Source organism: Lasioglossum baleicum, chromosome 3 (assembly GCF_051020765.1).
Source record: "Lasioglossum baleicum chromosome 3, iyLasBale1, whole genome shotgun sequence".
Lineage (NCBI taxonomy): Eukaryota > Metazoa > Arthropoda > Insecta > Hymenoptera > Halictidae > Lasioglossum > Lasioglossum baleicum.
In genome coordinates this window covers 3525557-3542385 of record NC_134931.1, presented here as the reverse complement: position 1 = coordinate 3542385, position 16829 = coordinate 3525557, and the positions used below count along the sequence as shown (strand labels likewise).

The 16829-nt window shown below is 40.0% G+C and overlaps 2 protein-coding genes across 20 annotated transcripts in view; both read left to right on the top strand.

Moving 5' to 3' along the window:
• The window catches only part of Shakb (Innexin family member shaking B), a 52080-nt gene extending 38204 nt beyond the window's left edge, over nucleotides 1-13876 (top strand). For 13 of the 18 annotated variants that reach the window (XM_076447740.1, XM_076447737.1, XM_076447739.1 and 10 more), the window contains 4 exons: nucleotides 636-855; nucleotides 4297-4586; nucleotides 6390-6643; nucleotides 8402-13777. In XM_076447740.1, coding sequence (XP_076303855.1) covers nucleotides 636-855; nucleotides 4297-4586; nucleotides 6390-6638 — 759 coding nt within the window. In that variant the 3' untranslated portion in view covers nucleotides 6639-6643; nucleotides 8402-13777. Of the gene's footprint in view, nucleotides 1-635; nucleotides 856-4296; nucleotides 4587-6389; nucleotides 6644-8401 lie in introns of all 18 variants that reach the window. The other 5 variants (XM_076447724.1, XM_076447723.1, XM_076447727.1 and 2 more) reach the window with 3 other exon arrangements.
• Nucleotides 13877-16354: 2478 nt separating this feature from the next.
• The window catches only part of LOC143207084 (uncharacterized), a 34645-nt gene continuing 34170 nt past the window's right edge, over nucleotides 16355-16829 (top strand). The window contains exon 1 of one of the 2 annotated variants that reach the window (XM_076420145.1): nucleotides 16355-16546. The gene's annotated coding sequence lies outside the window, so the exon portion shown is untranslated. Of the gene's footprint in view, nucleotides 16547-16602; nucleotides 16732-16829 lie in introns of those variants that run through there. The other variant, XM_076420146.1, reaches the window with a different exon arrangement.

Here is a 16829-nt window from a genome sequence, read left to right as displayed (position 1 = left end):
TGCATCTTGGTATCTCTTATGGTTCAAGAGTTATAGTTAAACATTACCAAATTTCTCGATCCAGACCACTGTGTCGGAGGCTGTTTATCGCGGTGCAACGTTCATTTGAAATAATTTTAATTTCGTCGATTTTAAAGTGTCCGCTTTTTTCAAAACAGGTCCGTAAAGGGACCACGATGTAGCTAAAAACAATTGAAGTGATCTTCATTTTTTTTTCGTTAAATAGAAACCTTTTCCCTAATTATTGTACGGCACTTTTATTGTCGTATAATTCCCGACCAATAATGCACTCTGAATATATAATACGCTACAATGCTACATCGAAGATAATCTATTTTTTTTAAGTTGATACAACAATTTTTGTAGTTGTGCAAGCTATCAAGGTTTTGCTGATCCTCCACTATTTTGTAATTTTATGTAATAAAAACATATGAAAACGAAGCTAAAATGTTTGTTAATGTTCCCTGAAAAGAATGTTGTTTTACAGTATCTTTATGTGCAAAAAAGAATGTTAGATTTACTCCATTTTATTAGACTTATTGGGTTGCATACCCTTTTCCTGCGAGCGGATTTAATAATTGATCGCACGTGTTCCGATACAGCTAGCTGACATCTTCTTCCGATTTCTGTTCCAGGCGATGCTCTTTTACACACCCCGATGGCTCTGGAAAGGCTGGGAGGGTGGCAAGATTCACGCCCTGATGATGGACCTCGACATCGCCCTCTGTTCCGAGGCCGAGAAGAAGCAGAAGAAAAAGATGTTGCTCGACTATCTATGGGAGAATCTTCGCTTTCACAACTGGTGGGCTTACAGGTACTACCTCTGCGAAGTTCTCGCCCTGGTGAATGTGGTCGGTGAGTGGTACGATATATTTATATATAAATCATTATATGTAGACTGCGGTACCTTTTTAGATACAGTGACTCCCACTAATATTCGGACACTCTTAAAAACACCATAACTTTTTTAATATTGGAATATACGACTTGAAATTTTTGGAGAAGTTAGAACGATTGGTCTGCTACACAACGTGATAAAATTTTTTGAAAAAACTGCAAGTTGTCGGAATTGCAGAGAAAATATTAAAATTTGTATTTTTCAACTATTTTATGTGGGCTTATATGGAAAATTTGGAAAACGCGTTTCGTAAATCTGTATCAATTAAACATATTCTGAAAATTTCGTCAAAATCGGTTGACGTAGTAATGAGCTAGAAACGTTTAAAGATGGTAAAAATTTCACGATTTTCGGCCTCTAACTGCAGTAATTCTAAGAATTCTTACATCTTTTCAATGCCCGTCGTTTGGGACACAAACTTTTTTTCTTTGTTTCGCACATTTACGTCATTTTTATGAATGGAAACCATGTTTTAAGTGTTTTCATGTAAAATAATCAAATGGTTAAAGCGCCATGAGAAGCGTTATATCTGATCATGCTTGTCCTTTTTTCCGTTATGAACAAAATTATAATACGGCAAAGTAAAAGTTCGTTCTAAATATTAAACTTACTGGTAGTACGCGCGTTCCTCGATTTACGCGGCACTTTATTCGCGCGAGGTATCCTTTTACCTGGTAAATTAATCTCTCGTTTTACACGGATTTTTTATCCTCGGTTTCAATTTACGCGATCTCATTTTACGCGGTTCCCTGTTTTCCTCCTCCATGATAAATGATTACATGTTGTACATGTATGTATATCCGTGTAAAAAGTAAAAACTCCGCGCGGAACAGATAATCCGTGTAAATCGTGGATTTATTTTATTGCGTTTCATGATAAGGATGATCATACACTATCTCCAGAACCATTGATAAAATACAGTAGGCGTCAATTCTGTGGTCAGACGGAAAAACGGCGCATGTCATAATTTCAAAAAATTTCAGTTTATGCATTCATTGAGCTTCGTAGTATATAATTGACTTGATTTGAGTATTTACCAGAAAAAAGTCATGAAAACAAATTCGAAAGGCTCGAAAAAATAGTACAATTTAACCAATGTCCTATGTCCTATGTCGAGGTATTAGTGATCAAAATTTTAAATGGCTATATCTCAAAAGTGAAAGTGTGTGAGACATGCGGGCGTTCTTCCGAACAACCACAGAATTATCCGAATGAATTGGGACCGAGGTGGCTCGGAAAATTGAATTATTCGGTTAATCGGTTAATCGATTAAACGGTTTTAAAATTACTTATTAACTACAATGTGATATACCGGGTGAGTCTCGTAACGTTTTGACCGTATCGATGAAAACATAGTGTCGACGAAAGCTACTGTCGGTTTTGACCGACACGATTTGTCGTGTCGATGAAAACAGCGTTGGCGAACCAAGGGTAATCCATCAAGAAGACCCACGGATTTACCAGTAAAGTTTTTTGCGAATAGCTCGCAAACTAAAGCCGACCGCCTAAATCTTTACAGGAAAATGTTCTTCGAAATGGCGACCTTGACAGGATATTTCAAGGTCATTGGAATCGGAGAGGACTGGAATAGCACATTAACAAGTTCACCATATACTTTTTTCTCCCACTAGCTGTACACAGCTTCCAACGAAATCGGTTAAAAACGCATTTTTGTCGCTTTCCCTCAACCGTACTAAAACACAAACCGTGCTATTCGTATACCATAGGAAACGAGCGCGAGCAGCGGGTGTGTATTTCCGTTCGCTCGTCCGGCTTTCTCATTTGCGTGGTTTTACCATTTCCTACGAATCTCGCCACGTCGATATGTTTACCTTCTTCCGTTATTTGTTTTGTTACTTTTAACGAATCTATATTTCTTGTCTGTCCGACGGACATTAAATGCCGCGTTTGCTTTCGTTATTCTACATATATTTTTCCCCGAAATCACCGATCGGCACCTTTCACCCATTTATCCGGAATAGTCGTCGATTCCCTGCTTCCCTTGTGAAGTCCACGAATACGAGCGCTGATCTCGTCGCGCGTACACGGGGTCGTAGATTAGGCTAATGGCGAATGAATGAATGATTCACAATAAAATTTGGCAAGCATACAGCTGGCCACCGGCTGCTTACGAGGACAGCTAATCCACGCGGCTACTCGTCACTATTATGTAATGCTTAGTTTGCTCTATCTATTCTATCGCTGTCAACCACGAAATGTTCCGATTTGTAAATTCGCTTGCGTCCGTCCTGCAGATCGAGATGACAGGCTAGTTGGTATGATCAGAAGCCAAGTGTACACTAGAGTGGCTCTTATTAATCCGTGCAAAGTTTGAGCGCGATCGAATAACTTAAACATTATAATAATTAATTAAATGCTGATCACCAATGATCACATTTTACGCTCCATTTAATATGAAACAAATCTCGTTCGAAATATTTTTTTATACTACAAATATCTAATTTATGCGTAGTACTGGTAAGTGACACACCCTGTATATAGTTTATCAACTGTAGTATTTTCTTCACTGTCCCCGCAAAGTTGAATGCTCCTTAACCCTTGGGTAGTACACATTTTTGGCAACTGCACAATTGGCAATGATTCGGTCCATTTTAATCTTTATTCATGAATTCGTCGTAAACATACTTTTAAGGGCATTTCTTCTCGACACTTTGACGTTGGCGCATCCAATTAGTTATATAACTTCCACCATTTTCAATTATTCATTTCCCATTCACCGAAGGGGTCACAATATCATTGTGCAAAATCAGACCAGCATTTTTTTCTCAGTTCGCCTTCCTGTTCTTTCATATATCACCTACTGAATTGGGGCTATTCTAATTAATTTTATTTGAAACTTCACTTTAGGGAACCATGAATATTTAGCTTCTTTTATACAATCCTGTAGACTTTGACCAGAAAATGCCGAAAATCTCCGTTTTAATGTTCCGAATTCGCTGGTTCAAAAGTTATGGGTGTTTAAGCGTTAAGCGATTTCGAGCGTCTTTGAGCGGGAAGGGCGCCGCCATGTTGGTATGTATTTTCTCAGCGTCGTCGTGCGCTGTCGTGCGGTGATGTCGATAAGTTGTAGTCGGGCCGAACGTAAAGTGAAACTAGAGTGTATTTATTTACTGCAAAGCTGAAATGACTAATATGGCTAATGTCGGCGGTGAAACGACTAATTTTAGTCATGAAGACGGATATGCGTTAAAGTTAGAAACGCAAGGACGTCGTTAACGACCGGATACATTAACACTTTGTCAGGTTTGCTCTCATAGAACTAGCTGAATGAGAACAATGTGGACACGGTAGTTCCACCGGTAATCATTGGTTAGGAAACAATGATCAGCTGTTGTAACAACGATGAAACTGACAAATTGGAATTTGAATATGCGCAGGTCAAATGTTCCTGATGAACCGCTTCTTCGACGGTGCCTTTCTGACGTTTGGTATCGACGTGCTCAGATTCCTGGAGTCGGATCAAGAGGATCGAGTCGATCCGATGATCTACGTGTTTCCACGGATGACCAAGTGTACCTTTCACAAATTCGGCGTCAGCGGCGAGGTGGAGCGACACGACGCTGTCTGCATATTGCCTTTGAACGTAGTCAACGAGAAAATATACGTTTTCCTGTGGTTTTGGTTCCTCTTTCTCGGCTTCCTTAGCTTCATGACGGTTTTGTACAGGGTAAGTGATGTGAACTACTGCTGCAATGGAAACAAAATGTGTGAGATAGTCTCATTTTTATTTAAGCGTTCGATTAAACAGTTACATATAGCAAAGCCTTGGTCTAAGAAAAACCCTCGTGTCCGTGCTGCTTCTTAGATTGTATGGTTCTACTATTTCTTTATGACCTCGCTGACCCACAGTGGTCCAGGCAGCCGATCTAGCAGTTCATTTGGTAAAAAATGACTTGTCTCAACAATATTTTTTAGATAGACATTTTAGATATTATTTTTTAGAGAATTCTTACATTCTTACATCTTGAAGAGTACATCTTATTATTTCATATTTATACAGTGTTTACTGAGAGATTCAGCTAAATATCTTCAACTAGAAGAAGTTTCAGATATTTATGCTTACACAAATACTTATGTGTATAATAATAGAGGATGTCCCAAAATTCCTTCAATATCCGGAAATGGGAGGTTCCTGAAATCATTTGAATCATTTGAAGTTGCGCGCCAACTGTCCGACTGTGCCAACACCCGTCTAGGTCGCGCTCTGAATGGTCCGTGTTTTTAACCGACTTCAAAAAAGGAGGAGGTTACTCAATTCGATCTATATGTGCCTTTTTTTCGCTTTTTTTCTATATATGTTCACCGATTACGCCGACATGGATGGACCAATCGGAACGAAACCTTTTGCATCTTGTAGAGTATGTTCCCGGGATGGCCCCGTGCAAAAAAATTTTACATTTTTTTATTAATTATACGATTTTATTTGCGAAAATGTAGGGTGGTGATACCGTTGTGAACTCCGCTGAATGTTAGATATTAGGAACAGTAACGACGCGACGTCGTTACCGTTATCGATTGCGGCTTTCAGATATTTATAAATTACGATTTGGAATGTGACGGCTGACAGAGATAAAAAAAAGTGTGAAATAAAACAAACTGTTCAAAAAAAAATTAAACCGATTTCGAAAAACGCACTAAAAAGTATAAAATAATTTCCATTTAATTTATGTGAATACACACGAACTTAAATACAATACAATCTTTTCGGAGGCGGCGCAAAATTGAAAATTTTCGACACTGTGGAAATTACGAAAATCCTTAAATTCTTCTAAATACTAATATATTTATATTTAAATAATATATTTGCGCCGCCTCCGAAGAAATTGTATTGTATTTAAGTTCGTGTGTATTCACATAAATTAAATGGAAATTATTTTATACTTTTTAGTGCGTTTTTTCGAAGTCGGTTTCATTTTTTGTTAAAAAGTTTTTCGTTGATAACTACTTAACAAAGCCGCGGACGACATTTTTGCAAAGGAAAATGTTGCTTCAAATGATCCCAGGAACCTCCCATTTGCAGGAGGTTGAAGGAATTTTGAGACACCCTGTATAAATTAGGAGTAATATTAAAATCAGTGATCGGTACAGTTTTACCCGGTATAAAAATATCAATTTTAAACTTTCCTTTGTCGGCCACTGTACGTGGAGAAGTAATACAAACATGTAGATGTTTTTTAGCTAGAATAATTATAATTTCTATCTTTCGCGGCTTTGTTCGTATTTCTGAACGGATCTTACGTCTTGTATAAACGCTGGATCCAACCGGAGTACACGGTTTCAAAGTAACCCTTTCAGAATTGTGGGTTATCGAAACGCAGATGCGCTTCTGTTTGACCCCCGCTGCGATCCTCGTAGCGGTGTATTGGTACGGTGTATTGGCTCGAGCAACAGAACAGCTCGGGGCCTCTTGTGGCCGTAATAAACGTTGCGAAAGTAGAAACAGTGATGATTCTCGATTCTTGGTTCACAGATCTTAATTATATTCTCGCCGCGAACGAGGGTGTACCTTCTGCGATTACGGTTCCGCCTGGTCCGACGAGAAGCCATCGAGACGATCGTCCGACGGAGCAAAGTGGGCGACTGGTTTCTCTTATACATGCTCGGGGAGAATTTGGACACGGTGATATACAGGGACGTGATGCACGAGCTGGCGAACAAGCTTGCGTCCAGGCATCATCACAGCGTGCCCGGGATCAAGGGAGAGCTTCAGGAGGCCTGATCGAAGTAAGTGATGTCTTTCGAAACCTCCTGCACATCCGTCCCGCCTATTTAAAGCGTCTCTCTCTCTCTCTCTCCGTTTCCCGTCCATCCACCGCACCAATAGAAATTCCCAGGCTGACTTATGCAGTTCGATATGTAACGTGTCTTCGATACTCGGCATCGTACCGCACCGCACCGTCCACTGCACTGGACATAAATTTCCTGGCAACTAGCGTTTGACATTTACGCGTTATCCTATTTCGAGCGGTTTAACAACCGCGCTAGAGAGCCTTCCCCCCTTGTTCAATATCGGTTTGAAATAACAACCTTATCTCGAAAGCGACGCAACCTGCGAACCATCAGCTCCGAACGCTAAGATTTTCCAGCGATACCGTTTTCACTCCCATAGCGCTCGAGCCTACGATCGCTTTAGACTCTGATAGCGCGTGCACTTCCATAATGGTTTTCCATAAAGGCTTTGCACTCGAAATTCATCCTTACATATGTACGCAGTTTCCAAACGCGCCTCTACACTAGCGCGGACCTTATCTTCCGACCCTCGAATTTTTTCGGGACACTAATTCTGGATCTAACAATAAAACATAATCTATGCAAAAATTTAGATTGATCGAATGAATGACGGGAACCCGTGCCTCTATTTGTTTTATAATTAAACATATACGCACTTATTACACCTGTAGTACAGTCCGAAAATTTTAATAAAACATTATCTACACTGCACTGTGGTCATCCGTCGGTCTTACTGGATGTACCAGCGTTGCTAACAGTCATATGTAGAACTTTGTTACGAAAACTTACAACGTTGCTTTGAAATATAAATAAGAAGCAATATAAAATGATTTTCTATACCAGGAATTCTTAATATTTGTCGTTTAAATCAAAAGTGTCAATAACTACTGCAGTGCCAGCAATAGTACAGTTTACCCTAGTTCGAATTCAGTCAGAAGTTATGACCGTAGAAAAAAAGGGGGTAGGAACTTATTTGGACACCTAATAATTTCAGTATTTTGAGGAGAAATAAAACCCAATTTTTTTATTCAAGCAATGAACTATCGCTAATGACGATGACCTGAAATCGCACTTGGTTCAATTTTTTGACGATAAGGACCAGAGGTTTTATGAGCGCGGAATTGTGAAGAGAAACAAAAAAAAATTGGGTTTTTATTTCACCCTTAAAATACCGAAATCACTTTCTTGCCAACCCGATATAACAAGCTACAGTAGTAACAATCTTTGCGTAATAAATTTTATCGAGTGGTAGGCGAACTTTGAAACCTTGTGTCTGTTTAAGCTAAATTCTCATTTAATCGACGCCGAACAATTTCGACACTTGTCCTTCCATCGCGATGTGCTGACAACGATGATCTTAAATCCATTTGCTTGAAATGATCGACGTATTTTCTGATCGGTTTTGGTGTCTCTTGCGGTCTCATTTTTTGAAGAACGCCGTCCATAGTTCCCGTGTTACCTCTGAATATGTCGTATAGCTTGACAGCAAACGATTGTACCGCTATATCTATAAATCCCCAGATATCTCCCGATACGTTTTCCCAGCTTCGCAGAGCAATTCCAGCCGTCGACGTTGCTCTTATATAAATCGCTTACGGTTATGAAAACTGCTCCATTTATTTGAAATCAACATTTTAAATGTTCGATGTTGTAGCGTTACATTTCACATAGGCTAGGAATCTAACAACAAACAAACCGTCTACAGGTTGTCGCAGAAATGAGTTACATCGTAAAGTAACGCTCTTGTTACAGATTGCCTCGGAAAGTCATGAAAACTGAAAGGATTCCCGTAGCGAGGATAGCTGGCGTCCCGGCAGAAGCCGACAGGAACGCGGAGGAATGTCGAAGACGAAGATTCGAGGAAACGAGTTCCGGAACGGGACGGATCGCATTTTACTTACTACTCGAAGCGTGTGTTTTTCCTTTTTATGCTTCGCCGCATTTCGATAGCCCGCTGGAAGGAACTTCGGCGAACGTTAATCGTTACTCGCGTAAAAGACAAACAATCGATTTGTATCGCGCATTTATTCGTCCGTGTAGTTCAAGCCTTGACAGGCTTCGCGTAGCTCTTCGAATGGACAATTCTCTGTAAAAGGAACAAAAGAAAAACAAGAAATACTATTCGGCGAAGTGAACGATTTCGGTGCGAGCGAGGCAGTGTCGCCAGATCAAGACATGTGTCCCCACTCTACCTTCCCCTTCTACGACGCTATGCCCTCGCGCTTCCGCCGCGGCTCGGTCACGTGACCATGGATATAGAAATATAGGGATGGAGCATGAGCTAGCATTTTGGGCAAGGGGAGTTTTTCCTTTTCCGGAGGGGACGAGGTAGAAGCGCATGGATCTATGGGTAGAAGTTGCGTCTTTTTCATTGGCTGTGTCCGGCGCAAGCGCAGTACGTCATTATGCATGCGTTACATAATGGTTACATACAGTTACATAACCTTTTAGTGCAGCCCAGCAGTCAGAACTGAGAAATCGAGGAAATCGAGGAGAAATAATGAAAAAATTTCTTTTCACATCCTTTTGTAAACTAATTGCTCTAGCTTCCCAAAACAGTTCAAATCGTATAGTACTGTATTAAAAAAGCTATCGTCTTCTTTAGAGCGGTCCGCTACTGTACATATATATATATATATAAACCTATTATGTGTAAAAACTTATTGTGCCCTATTTTTAATTATACTATAAGAAAAAATTACATTTATGATATCCCTATTAGTTATTAAATATATAACACCTATTCATTTACTAAAAATAATAATTTTAAAATATAAATAAGAAATTTTTTATGTAAAATTAGTATGTTCCTTAATTCGTGTTACACGTTTTAATTTCCTTTCTATATTCTATAATTTTAGTTTTCTTTAATCCCTCGTTCTATTTGCCGTTATATGGCCGTTATCGAAAAATAACCCCCCTTGCCCATAATGCTAACTCACCCTCCATCCCTATATTATATACATGATGTAACGCATGCATAATGACGTACTGCGCTTGCGCCGGACACAGCCAATGAAAAAGATGCAACTTCTACCCATGGTTCCATGCTTCTACCTCGTCCCCTCCTGAAAATGACTTCCACCCCGCAACGACATGCTCCATCCCTATATTCCTATATCCATGCACGTGACGCGTTTCGTCTCTGTCGCGCATGTGTCAGAATGTCACGTGACCAATCCGGTACCGAAAGAGAGGGTAACTTTTTCCCCTCAATTCGTGCTCCCTCCCCTCATCTGGCGACACTGGAGCGAGGCGAATGGCTGCCCAAATCCGTAGTGTTCTCCGATTGAATCGGAACGTTCTCTGTAAAAAGAAATGGCTGCCTAAATCCGTAGTGTTCTCTGAAGGAATCGGAACATTCTCCGTTTCGCGAATTGACCATTTTCTCGCGGGGCACGCGTTACATTGGCACTGCCAATTCGGCGAGCTCGCAGCGAGAACCAATGTATCTTCTTACACAAAGACTGTGCCAACGCAAACGAACCCGCGTGTAACTTTTACCGGACTCTTGAAATAAATGTATTTTTATTTAAAAAGTAATTTAATAAATATATAGTTCTATATATTATAGGTGATTCTATGTGGATGTTTGATCATTCAACTTCCCGTATATGTACAGAGACCGTGATGGGACCAAGTTCGATATACAGGGTGTACAAATCTTCAGACTACGAATCGAGATAGTAGTAAATAAATAATGGACATTCGGAGCAGTTTTGTATTTTTAGAGAAACATTACAAAATTGTTGAAAGAAATACAGTAAATGGGTACACGAGCACCCGATTGGCTATAATGTCAATACAAGTGATATATACATATACATGGGTTCAGAAAGAGTTGGTGAAATTTACATTTCCTCAGAAATCTTATGTTCAATACCAACATTTTAGTTTAATTCACTGGACCACATGGATATAATAAACGTCATTTATTCTTAATCGTTTTCTATTATAATGCAACGAATTCCCACTCCTAATAAAACACCGTATAGATGCAAATAAAAAAAACGGAGTAATATTTTTATCTTTTACGAATATTCCAGTATATTCTATTATCAGATGGTTGCATAAGTTCGTGCCCGATTTGAAAATAAAATGCAATGCTTAAACTTTAAAGACTGGTTAAATATTCGGTTAATGATTGGTTAAATTAAAATTAAAAAATGGTTAAATTTTCTACAATTAGAAAAGAATGGTAACTATATACATAATTGATTAATAAAGCTGTATTCTTGAAAATTTAACCATTGAATTTTATTTTCAAATCGGGCATGAACTTATGCAATCATCTAATATATTCTAGTAGTATGTATTCTGTTATATTCTAATATATTCTAGTATATCGGGAATATTCCAGTAGTTTGTGGCAATTCAGGTAGAAAATTTTCATTTTGCCTAAAGATCCGCAGTCCACTGATTTACATATCAAAGTTGGTATGTACTATCTCTTATCAGAAACATGTGCAGACATGATCAGTGATTTCTGTAAATTATTGAATCAATAATACGGGAATTGAGTTTTATAAATATAATCAGAGCAGTGTATGTTACGACAGAGCGGTCGACTTATTTTTCGAGGCGGCTGTACACCATTATGAGATTTCGACAGTGCCTTGGTGCGACGCGTTCTTGGTCCCACCACTATGGTAGTGTGAGAGAATATTTCGAGTGCGTGCAAGTGGCTATATGTATCTTCTTCGCGATAGGGAGGAGGAACGGGGTGCGATGGTGTGTGGTTGGCCATATTCGGAAACGCGAGGAGGACCAACCGGTCCTCGTTGGTCCACGGCTCGCGAAACGCGAAACTTCGTGTCGGAAAAGGAGGCGGTGGCGAACGCGTTCTTTCTGCGTAACCGAGACCATTGGCATTTAAAGGGTCCCTTATATCCTTTCACTGTCCACGCCGCTCGTCCGGCTATTTCTTCGTGTCACTTACGTTCCAGCAACATCCCCGCGCACGGGATCTCGTTATGATAATTATGTTCCGTCTTTCCATTCTCCGCTTGCTCTAAAACGAATCCGCGATCGCAATTTCAGGGGTCAGTCTCGTGTAGAAGGGTAAAAAAAATCGATCTTTGTAACCGTATCTTTTAAAATTAAGTATAGAACCTCAAAAAGAATTACCCAAAATGTTATGTTCGCATTCGTTGGAATAACAAAATTACGACTGCGGATGTCTATGCAATTATCAATTTTTGCAGGCACATTTTAAGAGAAAGTGGAAACAAATAAAATCTGATTTTCAGTGATAGAGTAGACTTTTTGTAGCTCAATAAAAATCGTACTAAATTTTATGGAATTTTATATTACAGCATTTTTTGAAAATTTTCGGAAGCCATAAATGCCACAAACGTATTTTAGTAAAAACTGATTATTTCAGCCTAACTGAAGGCTCACAGATTCGGTGAATTTTAATAAATGAAACTTTAAATACAAAATTCAATGGAGCTTCCTTCTTCTATAGTCAGTTCATTTAATTAATTGACTTAAAAAACTGTCTACAGTTCATACACTCCGAGAGACAATTAAGACATTTACGTTATTTGCGATGCAATGTAAATTGTTCTTCATCGCTTGGCAAAAACTGGAACCAGTTTATGAAAACTGACACTAAAATCCCATTAAACCTTTTGATAAACTAAGCTTTATGTACCTCGTACCGTAAGTGGATAAAGTTTGCAATACGGCAGTATAGCAGTTCGCGATATTCCTTGATCGCGAATGCCTGAAACGTGTTTTTTTACGGGGTCTATCATTTCAGAACCGGTAACCTAAAAAGTTATGCAAACGCTGAATAAGTGAATGCACGCGAGAGGAAGATTGGTCAACATGGTCTTCGTGGATGAAACAAGACTTAATATTTCAAATCGTACCGGTTTGCACAGCAATACGTGCAGCAGGAGATTCATTGACGATACTAAACGATTAAACTGGTCCGTTTAGCACCGACTGTCCTTTTTTAGCTTTCCAACATTTTAATACCCCCGTTCCTCGATATGCAGCACTTTATTTACGCGATAAACAATCTCTTGATTTATGCGCATTTTTTATACGCGATCTCAGCATATTGCTTTATGGGGAACATATCTTCTTAGAATCTATACAGGGTGTCTCACTCGAGTGTAAAACATTTTGTATGTGTAATTGAAATGGTAGGGTAAAGTGCCCAAATATGAACCACTTTTTGTTGATGTCATTTTGTGATTATTTTAATGCTCTTTCTCGACCAAACAATTACTAGTTGTAGATGCATTTCCTCCCTATAAGATTCCGGGGTCATGTTTGTTCAAAAATTAATACAGCTTGGGAAAAATATTTTTTTTTGTGATGTGTCATTTGCAGGTTCCAGCGAAAGGGGTTCTTAATATGGTACACCTTGAGTCCCCAATATGACACCTAGTGCCATATTCGGCACCCACACCAAGAATGTCAATATAATATATATAGCTATACCCATATTAGGGAACCCTCGGTAGTGCCATATTGGGAACTCCACGTGGACTGATAATACTAGCTACTGACAAAGAGAAAATAAATTTCAGCCCAAACCAACAGTTGGGAAACATTAATGTAAATAAACTGGAACTACAGATATGTTCAAACATTTCAAAATCACTTACCTTCGTCGAAAAAGATACTATCGAAAATCTAACCACAAAAATATTAAACACGCGGAGACACACACAACTGGCAGAAATTCGATACTAAAATCTATAGAACGGTGCGAATGCACTGCTCACTGTTGAGTAAACATGGTAAACTATTGTTTGAGGATTTTCTCACTAGAGAGTGCGACTTCTCCTTTACAAGATATAATACCATATTTGGGCAGTTTACCCTACCACCTGGTATCAACACCAACAGGGGTTGTTTTACGTTAAATGTTAAAAGTACAAGTCGTACTTTTTTTTACAGCGTGAAAAAAGATTAGCGCTACAGTTCTGGGTGTTAGATATGATTACAAATGATTACAAAATTTCCGTAGTGCTACGAGACTCACTTGGTCATTTATGAAACTATACGCGTATAGATTTTTAAATAACTCATGGTCTTGTCTTGGAGCTTCCGCAGCAATTGGAGTTTGGATCCACGGTTTTAAATACAATTTACTGAGGAAAATACAAATCTGACGTATTACATTTCCTTCATCCTTTAACTTAAAGACGTCTTTTTAGGACGTAAGACTTTCAGGCCTAAAATACACGTAAAATGGACGTCTTTAAGACGTGGTGTGCTATCTGGGATATGACGAATGTCACCTGCATTTCTCGAAAAATAATGTAAATATAAAAAATTGATATCGGTCATAATTAGTAAAATATTCTGTAAGTTCTTCCCCTTCCATTCTTTTTTTAAAATATTGATACTGTTTTACTGAACACCCAGTATACACAGACAACTTCAATATTCTTTATACTTCGAGTTCGTCATTTACTATGCTTTCTCATATCATGCGCTTGATTTTCTTGAATTATTCTTTCACAGTTGAAAAATCTTAGAAATTTAGGTGGCGCTGTAGTCGTGCATCGCAGTGTACGTCAGCGTTCGAATACTTTCGCGGGCAACTGTACTAGGTACTGCACCCGAGTGGATTTTCCTGGTGACTCATAAACGCGAATACTTACATTTACACAGTCTAATACTTCGTTCCGTCTCCGGTCGAAAATTCAGATCGAGAGTATAAAATTTCCCTGCTGAGTTTTTCGGGAACGGAGAGGAGAATGAAAGTTGCCGGAGAGAGAAAGAGGGGAAACGTTTGGGCGTGGGCGTTTCAAGGTCTTCTGCTCGCCATTTACGGCTGTATGCAAAACCAGATACAGAGTGCCACGACAATGAGCGAGACCGAGACATTTCAAGTGAAGAGCGAGACGGAGCACGGTCGTTTGGTTCCACTATGAGCTGGAAAGACACGGGAGACTGATTGATCGCTCAACGATCGTATAATGATTCCATAGAGTCTACCATACCTGTAGGATAAATCTTAATACTACGGAACATTTGACTTCGGAAGCCTGCAAAAAATAAAAGAGTCTGTTTTTTTTTATTGAACGATATTAAAAACGAAGTTTAATATACGAGGTGTGACAAAGAAGGAACCGGACCCAAAAACAAAATTGATTTTTGCTCACGCCATTCGATATAGGGCTCCCAAAGAAAACACTATGTGACAAGTTTCAAGTCTGTACCCCCACCACAGGGGTAGATACGGGGTGAGCACGGTTTAATAGGTCTACTCTATTTCTTCTGTTCTACTCAACAAAAAATTACGAAAAAATCCATGAATTTTCGGCTGCAATATCGATGTTTCGAGACATCCGGAAGCATAAAATTACTGATTTCATATTGAAGTTTTCAGAGCACGTTGAGATCAAGTCGAATTTGTCAAACTTTATCTCATACTCTACTTCATACTCTCATACTTTATCTCATACTTCGCAAGGAAACTGCCAGAGTCTTAAATGTTATTTTTTCTGGTAGTTTTCAAGGTCATCGATGCGTTTGTTTAAATAACTACGTATATTTTCGTGTTGCATCGCGTAGCTCATAAGAAAATGTATTGTGGCATGACCTTCAAATGACCTTCGCCTCCGAGATGAAAGCCAAACCTAAATTTCGTTTGCGAGGAGAATTCAGGCTTGGAAGGTATCGAGCCTGATAACCTTTCGTGGTTCACCCGTACGTATAATAAATAATAATAATAAACCCTTAGCAGTCGGGGGTTGACTCGGAGTCACCACCAAAAATTGCTGCACCATTATCCACAATATTGTTTACATTGTTAAATATGTGTTGGTATCTAATCAATCACTATACATTTATCAATTTCATATCCATAAAATGAAAAAAAAATCATATACAAGTGTTCAATTTTCAAGTTAAAATAGCTCGGACTGCAAAGGGTTAACGAACGTTCGACTCATTTCGTCAAATATTTTTGTGCAGGCGTGCAGAGACACCCGGTTCATCGAAAGATACACTAAAACTGATCCACATCCTTGAAGTGTTAGAATGCGACCACTCTCGTCGTTCACAAGTTCAATGAAACGATGTACGAACACACTGCTTACCCAATTTCAATGAAAACTGCATCAAATTGGTCCGGGGAGCCGATAAGAGGTACTGAATAGTCTCAAATTGAAGCACCGCGAGGACACCCAGTATACCCGCGGTATCTTCCGAGTGACACTAATGAAGACTCTATGGCAGTATAAACTTCTTATTTAATTTGTCGAAACCTTGGGCGTGCGGCACTAATTGCAAGAAGAGTTCCCTTAATTATGAACGGTAGTGCATCTGGCTTGGGGCCAACAAATCGTTCCATCCGTAGCCGGTGTTTGTGTGCGTGGAGTCTCTGAGCAGCAGCTGAAAAGGAGCAGCATCATATAGGGGATCGGAAGGTACGTTGCTGGAGGGCCCTGATCACGTCGCGACGTAAGGCCGCCGAGTTGTACCGAGAGCGTGTACGCACTCGCGCTCGCACACGCACTCGGTTTCGCAGGCGTAAATAGGTGGGTGGTTGGGTAGGTAGGAAGGATAGCCATAAGAAGGCGAAGTGGATACGGACACGGACACGGACACCAATACGGATACCGACACGGGCACGGTTTGTCAGTGTTCGGCTCGGAAAGAGAGGGAACCTAACCGAACCGAACCGAACCGAACGAGCGAGCGAGCGAACGCTCGGCCCGTTGAGAGGTCTCTCCTGTCGCAGGTAAAACGCCGACACTGGAAAGTGAGTTCAGTCGCGGCCGCGCGATCGCGTCGGACGATATTTACCTGCGCGTGCAACTCTCTGCGACCGGGAGCGTGACCTAACCGCCGCGCCGAGTGCCGAGAACGAAACCCGCGCGTCCTCGCTCCTCGTTGCCTGCGACCAACCTCTGGCCTGACAAGGTAGGAGTAACTACCTGTGCGATACGCCCGCGTTGCGTCGCAAACGCTGAACCATCTTCTCGAATCCGCTCGGATTCGCCTGGTCCTGCTGGTCCCAGCGAGTACACGTCCTTCCGATGGGAATCGAAACCGGTGACAGTAACTCGAGAATAGAGCATTAGCGAACAATGGTCGCCGTGTATAAGGTATTCACCAAGTCGGGTCACTGTAAAATCATCGACGATCCTCTCGGATGACGACATTCCGGGGTTACACCCACTCGGTTTGAATAAATACTCTATGC